Here is a 16,364-nt window from a genome sequence, read left to right on the forward strand (position 1 = left end):
ACACACTGTTGTCAGTGTGAGCTGGGTAGGAAAAAAACCTATCGAAGGCCAACAAAAATCCCCTTTTTTACTTTAAGTAACTTCAATTCAATGCAATTCATGTTAACATACTGCCGGGCCTTGTAGAGTGTGAAGGAAAGGAACAGGATAGTGCTATTTCACTCATTTTTTTCCATCCGTTTTTCTCCCCAGTTTTATTTGGCCAATTTTTCCGAGCCATCCCGGTCGCTGCTCCACCCCCTCTGCCGATCCGGGGAGGGCTGCAGACTACCACATGCCTCCTCTGATGCATGTGGGGTCACCAGCCGCATCTTTTCACCTGACAGTGAGGAGTTTCGCCAGGGGGACGTAGCGTGTGGCAGGATCATGCTATCCCTCCAGTTCCCCCTCCCCCCCAAACAGGTCCCCCGACCGACCAGAGGAGGCGCTAGTGCATCGACCAGGACACATATCCACATCCGGCTTCTCACCCGTGGACACGGCCAATTGTGTCTGTAGGGATGCCCGACCAAGCCAAAGGTAACACGAGGATTCGAACCGCGATCCCCGTGTTGGTAAGCAACGGAGTAGCCCGCTACGCTACCCAGACACCCAATTTCACTTAAGTTTGAAACAGTCACCTCTATCATGTGAGGTTGGTTTGGCATTACATACTCCAACTCATGATGATGATTAAGTTTTTCCCAGCGTGCGTGCTGCTTTTCACTTGTGTCTTGGTTTAGTCTGATTCGGATCATACACACCCAAGAGGCTTCATGATTCCAGTGGTCTCATATTTCATTGGCACTGAGCCGCTCCACTGTAATGCTTCCCTCATGCTAACTCTGCAGCATTGAAAGCGTTACGTCACATCATTAAAAAAATGGAGTCAATGGGTTTTGCTCTGTCCATAAACATGTGTTGGCCTGGCGACTTTTAACACAACTGCTTCCACTGCTGTCAGTCCTTGTTACAGCTGAGGGGAACGGCAGTAGGTTATGCTAACCGGGAGAAACTACACACCTTCAGCCTCTGTTTGTGAAGCCTATTTAGAAGCCTTATTCTCAGTGTGGGAATGGTGAAAATGCAGCCATGTACTCAATGCTGCATCGGCCCACAGGGGTCAGAGAGCAGGATGATGATGATGACGATGATGATGATGATGAGGATAATGGGGATGATTGTTATAATGATCATGTTTGTGCCTGTGTGTGTGCTTGCCTATGTCCATAAACATCCGTATGAGGTGACAAACAAAAGTCTATGGTTGTGCATGTTCATGTTTGTGTGTGCGGACAAATGTACGGCACAAAAAAAGTGCTTTTATTTGAAGCTGACCTTGGGGAAGCGCTCCTTGTAGACATGGTTCATCATCACTATTTCATTGTCGTAGCAGGAAGGGGAGCGCCCCGGGCTACAAAGAACCAAACACAGAGACAAAGAGTGGGATATATAAGGCTGACTGAGAAAATGAAAGAAGCCAAGGATGAGCAAAAAAGACAATTGGGGAGCTGGGTGTGAGTGGGAAAAAGGGAGATTCAATTCTGCATTTTTCACTTGAATGCAGAAATGATTCACTGCATCTCTGCATCCGTCCATCCTGTCTGTACATTATGCTAATCCACCAATCAGAAATTCAGTGCCTTCCGTCTCGCTAATGGATCCAGTGGCGTATCCTCTCCTCTTTGCTCTACCTCTCAATCACAAGTCGAAGTGCAGACGTCAGAAGATGAATCCTCATGTAGAGAATCACACATGCACGCATGTGCATGTAGTAGACACAGAGAGCATAAGCTAAAGCTATTTCAAGGCATGAAAAATTAAACAAGCAACATACTGTAAATCCATCATTTCTGCACAACTGACCAGATTATCCATGCAAAGCTGGCTTAGTTAGACATCTGGAAAAGGACAGGGATTTGAATAACTCTGGTTGTTACATATTACAGTCTGCATTGTTATTGTCACATTGTTATCACCAGTACAATAGCAATGTAAACTATAAGTACAATTGTCATCGAAACGTCAGTACAATGTGACTCATGATAAATAAACAGCTTTTAATACTCAAAGAAGGTTGAATCAGTTCATCTGGATACAATGTTTATTGACAGATACGTTTCATCACTCAACTAAGTGACATCTTCAGAGGACGACAAGAGAGAGGAGAAGGGAAGAGAAGGGAGAAGAGGAGAGAAGGGAGGGGAGGATAGAAGAGGAGAGGAGAGGGGAGGGAGGGAGGGGAGAGGAAAGAAGAGAAGAGAGGAGGGGAGGAGAAAAGAGGAGAAGAGGAGAGGAGGGGAGGAGAGAAGAGAAGAGAAGAAGAGAAGCGAGGAGAGGAGAGGAGAGGCAAGAAGAGAAGAGAAGAAAAGAGAAGAGACGAGAAGATGTCAATTAGATGAGTGATGAAATCTATCTGTCAATAAACATGGTACCCAGATGAACCGATTCAACCTTCTTTGATTTTCTTACCTGGATTATTGAGCATGCATCAATACGTTATAATACTCAACAATAGTATCATAGTATAATAGTAATAGTATAGTGCTCTTACGGAGAATAATTGCTAACACTCAATAGACGTATACTGAAGTGTTACAAAGAATTCATTGTGAAAATATAACAGCTAGGTGAGACACCGCTGAGGAGCTTCCTGTGAAGAGTGAATGCTGATTCAGTGTGAGGCAGTAGATTGTAGATATAGCGGGGCCACGCTGCATCGAGCAGGGTGGCTTTAATAGTTACTGGTGAAGAGACTGTATGGGGATATATTACCCCAGAGACCATCACCTCTAGAGAAACACCCAAGGAGACTCTAAAAGCACTGAAGGGTGGAGAGTAATGTAGCAGCATTTAGCAAAGGCAAGAGAAGAGCATGCTGAATGATAGCCTGGTCTCTGTGTCATTTCATGACAGACTTTGGTCGCCTAGGAGGCTGCACATCCCCGGACTGACAGGCAAAACATTTTGATTGGGTAGATTTTTTATCTTGAGCGCTTCATATTAACTACTCCCCCCCCTCCTCCCCATATTTCCCGTTCAATCAACTTGGGCACTGCACAAAAGTCTTATAATGAGAGGAAAAACACTTGTTTTTTCTGTCCGTGTCTGCGTGTATTTCTCTTCTCCCGGTAGGTGAAAAAAGGGTTTGTCGCCAAGTCTGAGCACCAGAGAAGGGGAGTTATGTACACCTGGTGGAGATCTGCACTCTACTGAGTGCACTCCTCTAGTAGTTGATGTTTTCATTTAGTTAAGTGGAATTAAGTTAAGTCACGTAAATTCTCTAAATGAGACACTGAGACACAATAAACTGAAAACTACCCAGTTATTCTTAATAAATGAGTGGCGATAAATGCAGGCCAGAGGTGGAGGAACCTGTGAAATTTACACCCACTGTCCCTTCCACTGTAGCTCATCTCTCCCCTACCCCTGCGACCTCTGACCTGAGGCTCCGCGACGGGGGCGGACGTGGGGTGAGCGGCGCCCGCCGTCATCATCGGTGATGCTCTCTGTGCTGCCAAAGTGTTTGGACAAGAAGTGCAGCTCGTCCATTGTCGGCTGGAAAGGCAGCTGGTGGAGCCGCTCCTGAGATGAGCTGGATGACTGGTGAGAGAGAGAAAGTGCAGACAGAGCAGACAAAGACAAGGTTAAGATGTCAGACTTGGCTGCATTTAAAATGAGTCCGCCAGGTAATTGTCTTTTTAATCTTACAACTTTGTTGTAAACACAGCTTGCCTGGAATATACCTCCAAGGTCATAAACCATTTGAAAATACACTAGACAGCAGAAATAGAAAAGAAGGCAAGAGGAGAGAAGAGAAGAGGAGAGGAGAGGAGAGGAGAGGAGAGGAGAGGAGAGGAGAGGAGAGGAGAGGAGAGGAGAGGAGAGAAGAGAAGAGAAGAGAAGAGAAGAGAAGAGAAGAGAAGAGAAGAGAAGAGAAGAGAAGAGAAGAGAAGAGAAGAGAAGAGAAGAGAAGAGAAGAGAAGAGAAGAGAAGAGTAAAGGAGAGAAGAGAAGAGAAGGGAAGAGGAGAGGAGAGGAGAGAAGAAGAGAGAAGAGAAGAGAAAGGAAGCAAAGAGGAGAGGAGAGAAGAGAAGAGAAGGGAAGAGGAGAGGAGAGAAGAGAAAGGAAGCAAAGAGGAGAGGAGAGAAGAGAAGAGAAAGGAAGCAAAGAGGAGAGGAGAGAAGAGAAGAGAAGGGAAGAGGAGAGGAGAGAAGAGGAGAGAAGAGAAGAGGAGAGCAGAGAAGAGAAGAGAAGAGGAAGAGAAGAGAAGAGAAGAGAAGAGAAGAGAAGAGAAGAGAAGAGAAGAGAAGAGAGAGAAGAGAAGAGAAGAGAAGAGAAGAGAAGAGAAGAGAAGAGACGAGAAGAGAAGAGAAGAGAAGAGAAGAGAAGAGAAGAGAAGAGAAGAGAAAGAAGGGAAGAGAAAGAGAACAGGAGAGGAGAGGAGAGAAGAGGAGATGAGAGGAGAGAAGAAGAGAAGAGAAGAGGAGAGGAGAGAAGAGAAAGAAGGGGAGAGAAGAGAACAGGAGAGGAGAGGAGAGGAGAGGAGAGGAGAGGAGAGAAGAGAAGGGAAGAGAAGAGAAGAGAAGAAAAGCAAAGAGGAGAGGGGAGGAGACAGGAGAAGTGAAGAGAAGCGAAGAGATGAAAAAGAGAAGAGAAGAGAAGAGAGAGAGAAGAGAAGAGAAGAGAAGAGAAGAGAAGAGAAGAGAAAGAAGGGAAGAGAAGAGAACAGGAGAGAAGAGAAGAGAAGAGAAGAGAAGAGAAGAGAAGAGAAGAGAAGAGAGAAGAGAAGAGAAGAGAAGAGAAGAGAAGAGGAGAAGAGAAAGAAGGAAGAGAAGAGAGGAGAAGAAAAGCAAAGAGGAGAGGGGGAGGAGACAGGGGAAGTGAAGAGAAGCGAAGAGATGAGAAGAGAAGAGAAGAGAAGAGAAGAGAAGAGAAGAGAAGAGAAGAGAACAGGAGAGAAGAGAAGAGAAGAGAAGAGAAGAGAGAGAAGAGAAGAGAAGAGAAGAGAAGAGAAGAGAAGAGAAGAGAAGAGAAGAGAAGAGAAGAGATAAAACAGGGTGCATTGCTGTCTGAGTTAGGAGAAAGAAGAGAAACAGTTTCCAGCAAGCAAGTTAAAAGCAAGTTAAAAGCAAGTTAAAAGCATAACGAGGGAAAAGTGAAAGACAGAAAACAAAGCAAGTGAATGTGGTGTGGGAGGGTAAGTCAGAACAGCACAGACAGAACCACGATGAGAGGAACAGACTGCTGGGGGTGTGAAACTTGCTACAGCTAAACTTGACTGGAGGCTGAGGTGTCTGCTGCCTGGGGGGAGTTGGTGGCCCGCCCCCTAAACGAAAAGGCTTTTTCTTTCTTTTTCTTTAGCAGGGGAAAAACCCAGCCCAGACCGCTGCAAGCTTAAATGAACACCCGTCCCAGTGGGACGAAGGGGCCGCCCTTGACCACATAATGATTTCTGCCCTCAGATCCATTTGAATCATCTTGCAGGTCGCAGCCGCTTGCTCGCTCCAGAAGCTCTGAAACGACTGTGTGTTTTAACTCTGATTAACAGCGAGAGAACGACCTGGACTTTCACCCTCTCGCCTCTCGGGTTTCAACCCCGTTTCTCTTTGTGAAAAGAAAAGATGAAAAAAAGACTTTTTTGGTATCAAATCGTCTCTCATCTCACTCCTCTTCTGGGTTGCTCTCTCTCTCACTTTAATCTCCCTCCTCCTCCTCCTCCTCAACCCCACCCAAACACCACACATCCACATTCATGCCACCACATCGTCTCCCCCCTTTCTCCCGTCCATCCATCTGCTCTGCTCAGCCCGGCGTGGGTCTGTCTGCAACTAATCAAGCAAGTAATGGCCCGTGTTAGAAACTGTCACTTGTACAGGAGAGGTAGCGAGCGGCAGAGAAGAGAAGAGCAGGAACGAGCGAGGGATGGGAGCGCCAGCGACGGAGATAGAGATGAGTGAGGAGAGTCGGGGCAGCCGGCTTCAAACTCGTCACATCAGCCATGCTGTCAATGGATGTGCAAGTGTGTCTGTGAACTCCCCCCCGAGTGGATTAGCGGTATAGGGACTGAGTGGGTAAGGGTACACCAAAGAGACAGAGACACACTGAGAGACATGGGAGGGTGCGGGGGGGACGAAGAAAAAAAGATGGAGTCCTGTGCAGAAGGGAGCAAAGAAGAGAAGAGAGGAGAACAGAAGAGCAAAGATGGCGTTCAGGGGGGGCATGGCGATGGTTTAGACTCAGGTCGGCCGCCAACGTCTTCTCTCCAGCCTGCTCTTACTGCAAAGCCATCTCTCATGTGCACTGCTCGCCAAATGATTGACAGCGAAGCGTTCGGTCTTTGAGTAGCGTTCAATTTTAAAAACAACATTATTTCAGGCACAAGCGAGCGGTTCTGCTGTTTCTCTTCGACATCAGACAACTCTCCTGTGCTCCGTCTCTCTCTCGTAATCTCTTTTTATCTTTATACTCGCTCACTCCCTGCTTTCCTATTCTATCTCTCTCTCTCTCTCTCTCTCTCTCTCTCTCTCTCTCTCTCTCTCTCGCTCTCTGTCCATCTATGGGGAGACAGTGATGAATTGGGAACTAGATAACAGACTGTGACTGCAAGGCAGCAGTATATACTGCTAACTTATCTTTTATTTCAACCCCCCCCTCCCTCCCCCCGTTTTTTGAGAAGGCCCAAGTCATCCTTGTGTATAAATCAAGTGGGAAATATCTTAGCAACCGATCGGTTATTTTTAGTTCTCCTTTGCATACGATAGATCTTCACTCGCACGGAGGTGCTTTTAACTTGTCTGTTGAGACCTGCAGTGCCAAGTACAAAGTCAGAAGAATATGACTGTGTGTGTGTGTGTGTGTGTGTGTGTACATGGTACTAGCTGCTAGCTTGGTGTGTAATCATTTCAAAGCAGAACGAAGTGAAAGTAGAACATTAACTTCGCAGAACATGAATTTCCTTATAGCTTGGTGCATACCGACTTGACGCATGTTAATATATGCAAATTCATTCTTACATGCAAGTGACATGCATATTCATGCAGGAGGTCCAAGTTTAAAGCTAAATTCCTGAAGTTTGTCATTTTTGTTTCACTTACTGACGTCTATGATGACACTAGTAACCTCGCTGGGTATGTATATTTAACCCATCTGTTAAAGCAATGAATGAAGACTTGCTAATATCAAGTTTGGTGATGTAAATTTAGGATGTATTCTGTATCAGTGGAGAGTGCAGATGTAGAGGCAAGCAGATTCAAACTTCTGGCATTTCTTTTCTTTTGCAGTATTAATTTTAGGAGGGATGAATCGATACCGGTACTGGTATCAGATATCAGGCTGATTACAGGCTAAAATGGAGTATCGATATCAGAGATTTTACCCAAGTCTAAAATGTGATACCAAAAGCCATGAGTAATATGTCATGAATAAAAGCAAAATGGCTTGACTTATTGCCTATTTGGTACATGGAAGCTTGTTTTTTTTTCTTCTTTTCCCCCCTTTTTCTCCCAAATTGTACTTGGCTAATTACCCCACCCTTCTGAGCCGTCCCGGTCGCTGCTCCACCACCTCTGCCGGTCCAGGGAGGGCTGCAGACTACCACATGCCTCCTCCGATTCATGTGGAGTCACCAGCCACTTCTTTTCACCTGACAGTGAAGAGTTTCACCAGGGGGACGTAGCACGTCGGAGGCTCACGCTATTCCCTCCAGTTCCCCCTCCCCCTGAATAGGTGCCCCAACCAACCAGAGGAGGCGCTAGTGCAACAACCAGGACACATACCCACATCCGGCTTCCCACCCGCAAACACGGCCAATTGTGTCTGTAGGGGCGCCCAACCAAGACGGAGGTAACACGGGGATTCGAACCGGATATCCCTGTCTTGGTAGGCAACGGAATAGACCGTTACGCTACCCAGATGCCCGGCCTGGTTTTATTTTATGGTGGAAAAAGATGTGATTCTATATCATGGTCATCACCCACTGACCTTAAGCTAAAGTGTCAGTCTCTACTGTTCTGCAAAAGTACCGAATCAGAGCACTACTCAGTATCGGCTGGTTCTGAAAACTTCATTCTCACAACTCACAATTTAACCATCGTTAGGCAGCTCTTAAGTAGGATTCATGAGTTTAAAGCTACTGAAACTACTTTATAGCCTTATAAAGAGTCATCTGTAGTGTCTCAGGCAGTACTAAAGGAAGATGGACGCTTGGAGACTGGACCGGTATGAGGAAGTCTTCATTTAGAGTCCAACTACAAGGCAAGATAGTCATTAGTGGGCTGTAAAAATGCATGCACGTGTCTTTGAATACTAAGGGCTGTGTGTGTGTCTGTGTTTACCGTTGAGCTGGGCGTGTTGGTGCCATATCCTGAGGAGGGCAGAGAGGCCAAGGACCATCTCCGCCCATCAGCCCTGGAGTAAGAAAGAGAGAAGAAAAAAAAAAAACCAAATTGAGGGAAAAGTAAAACACATAGCAGAAACGCAGAAAAAGCTAAGGATGACAAATGCTCCCTCTAATCACTTCCAGCAGGCAGAACCTCTATTTCAGGCTCTGTTTCGGGCTCTCCAGACAGCAAAAATAGAGGTTATTCTGCAGCAATTCCACCCCCCTTGACTTCCCTCCAATCTAGACAATAACACCCCGACGCCTTTCATTTCTATCCCTGTGGCCTTTTACTAGCCACCCCTCCACCCCTGCGTCTGACACACCCCTCCAGTGAGTGATGGGGAGGCTAGCCGGGACAACATTGTGGTTTGCAGCCGTCCATCCATCAGAGACTGCTGTCATGTCACTGTCACATGTGTTTTGCTGCTTGGTGCCATCGGCACGTGACAAAGCTTTTACCATGGCTATCTGATGTAAACAGAACCCCTTCCCCACTATGTTTATGTATGTGCAGGTCTACGTGTATGGAGGAGTAAATTATACCGACCACCTAGAGTATTTCACCTTGTGTGTGTGCGTACATGCATATAGCGGTCTGTAATTGAGAATGTGTGTTAACATACAGTATGTGAAAATACTATATGGATCAACAACCACACGTTAACACATTACATTGCATTAAACTGCAGGGTGGTTCTGTGTCTTTGTGTGTGAATAACGAGGGGGTGTTCACCTTCTTGAAGAGGCGAAGGAAAAGTGGGCAGGTCCGCTGGGTGAGAAGTTGCGCGGGCTGTCCAATGGGCTGCTACCTGTTCAGATATCAACGGGAAAAAGGGGGGGGGGGGAGAAGATTTTGCAGACCATTTTTATAGCTTACAATTATGAATGAAGACTCTACCACGGGAAGATAGTGTTGTAAAATAAGGAGACATGGTACAGAATTCAGTGATTCCAAAATAACATCTGCTAGAATTCTCCAAGATGAGGAAAAGATTGTTATAAATAAGACACGCTACCTCACAGTTATTTATTTTTTTGGGGGAGATCCCCCCCCCTTTTCCTCCCCAATTGTACCCGTCCAATTACCCCACTCTTCTGAGCCGTCCCAGTCTCTGCTCCACCACCTCTGCTGATCCGGGGAGGGCTGCAGACTACCACATGCTTCCTCCGACACATGTGGAGTCACCAGCCACTTCTTTTCACCTGACAGTGAGGGGTTTCACCAGGAGGAAGTAGCACATGGGAGGATCATGCTATTCCCCCGAATTTCCCCTCCCCCTTGAATAGGCGCCCCGGCCGACCAGAGGAGGCGCTAGTGCGGCGACCAGGACACATACCCACATCTGGCTTCCCACTCACAGACAAGGCCAATTGTGTCTGTAGGGACGTCCGGCCAAGTCAGAGGCAACACGGGGATTCGAACCGGCGATCCCCTTGTTGGTAGGCAACGGAATAGGCCACCACGCTACCCCGACACCCCCACCTCGAGGCTATTTCATTCAGCTACCTTTCTACTGGAGAGACCCAAACATATTATAGCAAATCATAAATAACATTATCATCATCACTGGTAAGACATCTGACAAAATATATATTTTAATGTAATGTAAATATCTTTGAGCATAATCTGGAAAAACAAATATCAAAACATCAAGTTCTGCCATTGTTAGCATGCGAGGCCCTGCAAGTTCTCGAAACGTGATCTTACATTACATTCAGTTTTACATTCTCTGCGGGTACCTATATGTCCAGGCAGGGGAGAGTGTGGCCGTGGCAGCGTCGGGGAGGTGCTGGTCAGGATGAGGCTTTTGCGATTACTGGTTCGGCAACTACAGCATCCAAAAAAAAAAAAAAAAAGGAAGCAAACAATACATCAGTATGTGTGTGCACCTTGATCGTCAGACAGATGACAGACAGCCAGCGGATGGATGTGCTTTGATAGGAGCGTGTCTGTCCATACACACACGGTGTGTTTTATATCCTGAGAGAATGTGTGTGTGTCTGAGTGCATGTGTGTGTGTGTGTGTGTGTGTGTGTGTGCAGGAGGGAATAGTTTGGGGCTTTTTTCTTTTTAATTGAGACAGCATAAGCGTGAGAATAACTGTAACAAAACCTTTTAATTTCCTCATCTGCCAGCCGTTGCACGACTGCTGTGATACAAGTCAAGTCAAGTCAAGTTGCATTTTATATAGCGCCACAAGATAATGGTAGATGCATTGAAGAGACAGACAGACAGACAGACAGACAGACAGACAGACAGACAGACAGACAGACAGACAGACAGACAGACAGACAGACAGACAGACAGACAGACAGACAGACAGACAGACAGACAGACAGAGACAGAGAAACAGACAGACAGAGACAGAGACAGACAGACAGAAAGAGATAGACAGACAGACAGAGACACAGACAGACAGACATAGACAGCGAGACAGACAGAGAAAGACAGACAGACAGACAAAGACAGAGACAGACAGACAGACAGACAGACAGAGATAGAGAGAGAGACAGGCAGACAGAGACAGACAGACAGACAGACAGACAGACAGACAGACAGACAGACAGACAGACAGACAGACAGACAGACAGACAGTTAGAGACAGAGAGACAGACAGACAGAGTGAGAGAGAGACAGACAGACAGACATAGACAGAGAGACAGACAGAGAAAGACAGACAGACAAAGACAGAGACAGACAGACAGACAGAGAAAGAGAGACAGGCAGACAGACAGAGACAGACAGAGACAGACAGACAGTCAGACAGGGGGGGGGGGGGGGGTGGAGCAAGAAAATAGCAGAGAGGGTTGAAGAAAGACAGGTCCAGGAGGCTACTCTTGTTTCTATAGTTTGAGAGTGAGACTGCTCCATCACTCAGGCTTTTACACCCACAGCACTGCTGCTGGATGTGTGAAGGAGATGCTCACACATAAGCAAGTAATCTAAAACACCTACAGCCTTTTGTCTTGCACAATGGGTACAGACCGCCGGTCAAGTGGGAAGTAGAATCACCAGGTGTGATTTTCATCCGTGCATTTGGGGTTTGCTCAAAGGCCCTTGTGCAAACAGTCTTTAGCGTGTGTGCCTACGTATGATTTGGATTTTGTTATGTTTGTGTGTATGTTTGCTACATATGGGCCGGGCTTTGCATGTGTGGCACGTTGTTGGGGTTTTATGTAGTGCATATGCGTCTCCAGCTCCTCTAGAGTTATGATGTCTCTCCAGATATTAAAAAGCAGGGAAACTACAGAGCAGAACTGTGATTTGATAAACTGCGCTGCAAATCTTGCTCTCCGTTGCATCAGCTAATGTGCTGTTGTACGCAATGTACCAATCAAGGCATGGGACACACACACACACACACACACACACACACACACTGACGCACACACACACACATATAGGTGGTGGTAGGTGCTCTGAAGCGGAGCGACCGTTCCCATAATGCAATGATGCATTTCGATAAAAAGCCACTATTTCCATCACACCTCTCTTTTACCCCTCCCACTCTGCCTTACCAACTCCATTACCCCTCTTTTTTTTCTTTTCTTTTTTTTTGATGTGCTGTGCCTCATAAAGCCGGTCTCTAACTCTCACTCACAAACTGACAGTTAGTCTCCAGTTTAGCTGCACCATCTGTCTACATGCTTTGGAGCGCTTGTGAGATATGCGTCTAACAACATGTCGTTCTAAGACGTTTGAAGATTTTGCATTTTTTTTTAATTAACGCTATAATCCCTCATTCGTTAGAAGATTGGCAAAACGTATTTTCTCTGCAGCCCCACCACAGTTCTCTCTTAGTCTCTCCCTCCTGTTATATTTCATGGTGTTGCCCATGCGGTTTCCTTCCAGGTAGGATTTCACAGAAACGTCATCGACAGAGATGCGAGTAAGACGTTCTCTATCACCTTTTTTTCCCACTTTTCTCCCCAATTGTATCTGGCCAATCACCCCGCTCTTTTTGAGCCGTCCCGGTCGCTGCTCCACCCCCTCTCTGTCGATCTGGGGGGGCGCCCCGACAGACCAGAGGTTGTAGCAGAGCAACATATTCTCATGAAACGGTTCGTGTGATATCGTACTCAACATAGCTAGGATAGCTAGGCTAATGCTAATGCTTTTCTGTTTTACAGAGAACGTTAAACAGTTTTTGGGTTAGGTCCCGTGATCACAGCCTGGCCCACGGAATGGTGGGTTACATACGAATTTTAGTGCATTAATTTCCGTACGTTTTAACACGACCAGGGAATGAGAACAGCCTGATCGGGGACAGTCGTGTCTTCGTGGGCGCTTGCTGTGGAGAGCCATTGCTTAGCCTTGTGGAATAGCGGAGGAGCATGCTGAAATATTTAAGGGAAATGCATTAAGATAGAACAGAGGTCTGGAATTTGCTTTACGCCATCCCTCGCTTCAGTGCTCAGAGGAGACGGGAGGGGGAAGCACAGAGGGAGAAACATCAGAAAGCGCAAGAGAATCATAATGAGAGAATGAGAGGAAAAAGTGGGAAAGACAGATACTGAGAGCAGGGTTGGGGGGGGGGGTCCATGTTTTTACCACTACCTAAACATCCTTCTGACTTCCTTTTTCACCATCAGGGTGTCTGTTTTTTCTTTGTTCCCCATGGTTATCTAACCTGCATCTTCTCTCTGATCTCCCTCCATCCTTACCGCTCAGTCAGAGGCAAGTGAATATTTTTGGTCTGTTTTATTCTATTGGGGAATTTCTCCCCTTTTCATCCCAATCTCTCAAATTCAATTCCCTATTCTGCCCAGTTTCCACTTAAGCAACCTCTACGGTGGTTGGGGACGGTGTAATCTGTACCCTGAGTGTCTTCCCAGTACACATGAAGCCTTCTTTTCACCTGCAGGCCTCTCCGGGGGAACATGAGGCACCCAGATGTTCGTGTTATTTCCTCTAGATCCTGCTGCAGCTGTACAGGCTCCCCATCGTCATCCCCAGCATTAACTCACTGTGCTACCTGACTACCCCCCTTTCGGGGCTCTATTTTAAAGACAAATCCCTTCAGCATCAGCTAAGGTTTTCCATCACTTCAGAACATGTGCTTCATTGCCAAATACATATTACATCTAGCTGCACCAGTAACCCGTGAAATGGAGGCGTTTTCGGTTTTACAGTTGCCTACATCCTCCAAATACACCATAACACTCCCCTCCCTGCTCCCATTTTATCTTCCTTCCATCTTTGTCCTACTCTCCAACTTTACCCTCTCGCCCCTTTTCGAAATGGCTCTGAACAAACTTCCCACTTTGTGTTTCTCTAATGAAATACTGTTAAGGTGAAACACTCTTACACGCCCATAAAATCCAGCGCCTCTGCCAGTGTGACATCACTGTTACCTTAAGTATATATACTGAAGGAAGAATTTCTCTTGCTCTAAAAATGTGTACAACATATAATGTCAAATACTACTTGTATTTCTGTCAGTGAGCTAGAGCCATTGGGATGTGTACCAACCATTTAAATTTTAACATGTGACATCCATCCCCCTAATCAGTTCGGATGGAAGACATACTCACAAAGACAGACACATCCACCACTTAACATATGCTCACTCACTTACTTTCTCTCCCTCTCTCTCACGCACACACACATACACACACTTTAAAACCCATCCTTATTATTAGACTTGCTGCAGTGTCAGGCAGTGAGGGCTTTGGAGTAGGCCGAGGAATCCCAAGGCAAGCTGCTAGAAACATAAAGGCAGGTGGAACCGCTGTTACTTGAAAGGAAATGAGTCACATTCAACAGCAACCACCAGGGACGGAAGTTAGAGTCAACGCAGAAGTGCCTTAAGTTGCAGTTCCAACCGGGCCACTAGGTGGAGTGCTCCAAAAACGCCCGGTCGGTCCATCGTAAGTCATTGAGAGAATTCCCAATTTCTACCTTCAAATCAAAGTCAATAAATTTTTCCTACAAGTAGTTGAGGTCTCAAACGCTAATTTCAAATCTGACACACAGTGTGACGGTAGTTATTTTAAAAATTATTCTTCCATTAAAAATATATTAAGGATTAAAAAAGCGGCACGTTGAGGGCGTGTCTGCCTCGATTGACAGGTCTGTCGATCTGTCTGCCACTCAGGTCACACCACAGCTCCGCCCACACTGCACCCCGATGCCCAAATTTTGAATTTCTGGCTCCCAACAGCTGGCAAGATGGCAGCGAGCATAAAGCCAAACTTTAGGCTGCAAATCTCTCTTCAGAACCCAAGGCAATGGGCGACACTACATTGATCTTTCTCACACAGTGTGGTCACACTGAGGCGAACAATTTCATAGATAAACAACCATCAACACTGTAGGCTGGAGAGATATAAAAGAGGACTATACAACCCATGTGCACCCCAGGCAATGCGTTTAAAGTATATGCACTCTTCCTCAGGCAGCTTGTAATGCATATCTAGACAGAGAGCTAGATAGATAGATAGATAGATAGATAGATAGATAGATAGATAGTCTATGAGATAATTCTATGAAATTGTTGATGTTTGTGTGTGCGTGTGTGTGTACATGTGTGTGCGTGCGTGAGTGCTTGTGTGTCTTTTTTTCGGGAGGTTCCCCCCTTTTTCTCTCCAATTGTATCTGGCCAATTACCCCACTCTTCCAAGCCGTCCTGGTCTCCACCCCCTCTGTTGATCCGAGGAGGGCTGCAGACTACCACACGCCTCCTCCGATACATGTGGAGTCGCCAGCCGCTTCATTTCACCTGACAGTGAGGAGTTTTGCCAGGGGGATGTAGCACGTGGGAAGATCACGCTATCCCCCCACCCCCAACAGGCGCCACGACCGACCAGAGGAGGCACTAGTGCAGCAACCAGGACACATACCCACATCCGGCTTTTCACCCGCAGACATGGCCTATTGTGTCTGTAAGGGACACGGCACGCCCGACCAAGCCGGAGGTAACACGGGGATTCGAACCGGCCATCCCCGTGTTGGTAGGCAACGGAATAGACCGCTACGCTACCCGGACGCCCCGTGCGACCTGGAAGTGGTCCTCAACCTCTGTCAGGGGTAACATTAAACATAGACTTACTAGTCCGATAAAGCCAAGGGGCTATCAGAGGAAACGTGGCAGTCGCGGTCGGTGAGCAGAATGCTTGTGTGTGTGTGTGTGTGTGTGTGTGTGTGTGTGTGTGTGTGTGTGTGTGTGTGTGTGTGTGTGTGTGTGTGTGTGTGCGTGTGTGTGTGTGTGCGTCAACGGTGTGAATGACAGCTTAAATCATTCTGTCCCAGTTACAATCATGCACCCTGGGCTTTGTCCTCTTAGTGCGGTTTAAGGGAGTGTCTTCGTGTTTACACGTGTGTGTTTTATGTGTGTGTGTGTGTGCGCGCACATCTGTGTTTGATATATGTCTTGGTGTCCTGCTCGCTGCCTCCGTAGGACCATAAATCCACAGCCGGTGCTAGATTCGTCCCCAAATATACAACCACACACACACCATTTCTACAACACCATATCTTGCAGCGCCTCTTCTTTGTGCAAAGCTGAAGGTGTTATTGGAAGTCGGCCATATTTATTCATTCAGGCACAGATAACAGAATGGCGGCGGTCTGAATCTGAAGTTCAGGTTTCAGGGAATAAACCATTGGTATGAGTCATCCAGAAGGAATGTCCTCAAACTGGGGCAATTATAGAGAATTTTTTTCTCATCTTCAATGAATTTACCATGACGGAAGACGGAGGAGGAGGAGGGGGGGGGCTTGTATAACATTGCCATGACAACACATTTAGAGTCTCACACTTAGAAGAAGCAAACGTTGCATCGTCAATCATCCTGAAACTAAGAGACGACGTCTCACCGCGAAGCACGAATGTCGCATCTCGGTGTCTACTGATGTGTGCGTGTGCAGGTCATATTTGAATGGGTGGGGTGGTGGCGGGGTGGGGGGGTTGTCCGATAGGGAAGATTTGTGTGTTTATGTGAGCGCCCGCCATCATTCTCAAAGCTGATGTTCCATTTGTGCATGGCAGCAAAGCAGCGGA

The 16,364-nt window shown here is 46.6% G+C and overlaps 1 protein-coding gene across 1 annotated transcript in view; it reads right to left on the reverse strand.

The window, feature by feature from the left end:
• Positions 1-16,364, reverse strand: part of mast1a (microtubule associated serine/threonine kinase 1a) — an 80,917-nt gene that overhangs the window by 42,869 nt on the left and 21,684 nt on the right. The window contains exons 3-7 of the mRNA XM_056280545.1: positions 10,102-10,190; positions 9,095-9,170; positions 8,315-8,387; positions 3,407-3,582; positions 1,318-1,393 (exon numbers count right to left, since the gene is read on the reverse strand). Coding sequence (XP_056136520.1) covers positions 1,318-1,393; positions 3,407-3,582; positions 8,315-8,387; positions 9,095-9,170; positions 10,102-10,190 — 490 coding nt within the window. The remainder of the gene's footprint in view (positions 1-1,317; positions 1,394-3,406; positions 3,583-8,314; positions 8,388-9,094; positions 9,171-10,101; positions 10,191-16,364) is intronic.

The sequence above is a fragment of the Lampris incognitus genome, chromosome 5 (assembly GCF_029633865.1).
Source record: "Lampris incognitus isolate fLamInc1 chromosome 5, fLamInc1.hap2, whole genome shotgun sequence".
NCBI classification, from domain to species: domain Eukaryota; kingdom Metazoa; phylum Chordata; class Actinopteri; order Lampriformes; family Lampridae; genus Lampris; species Lampris incognitus.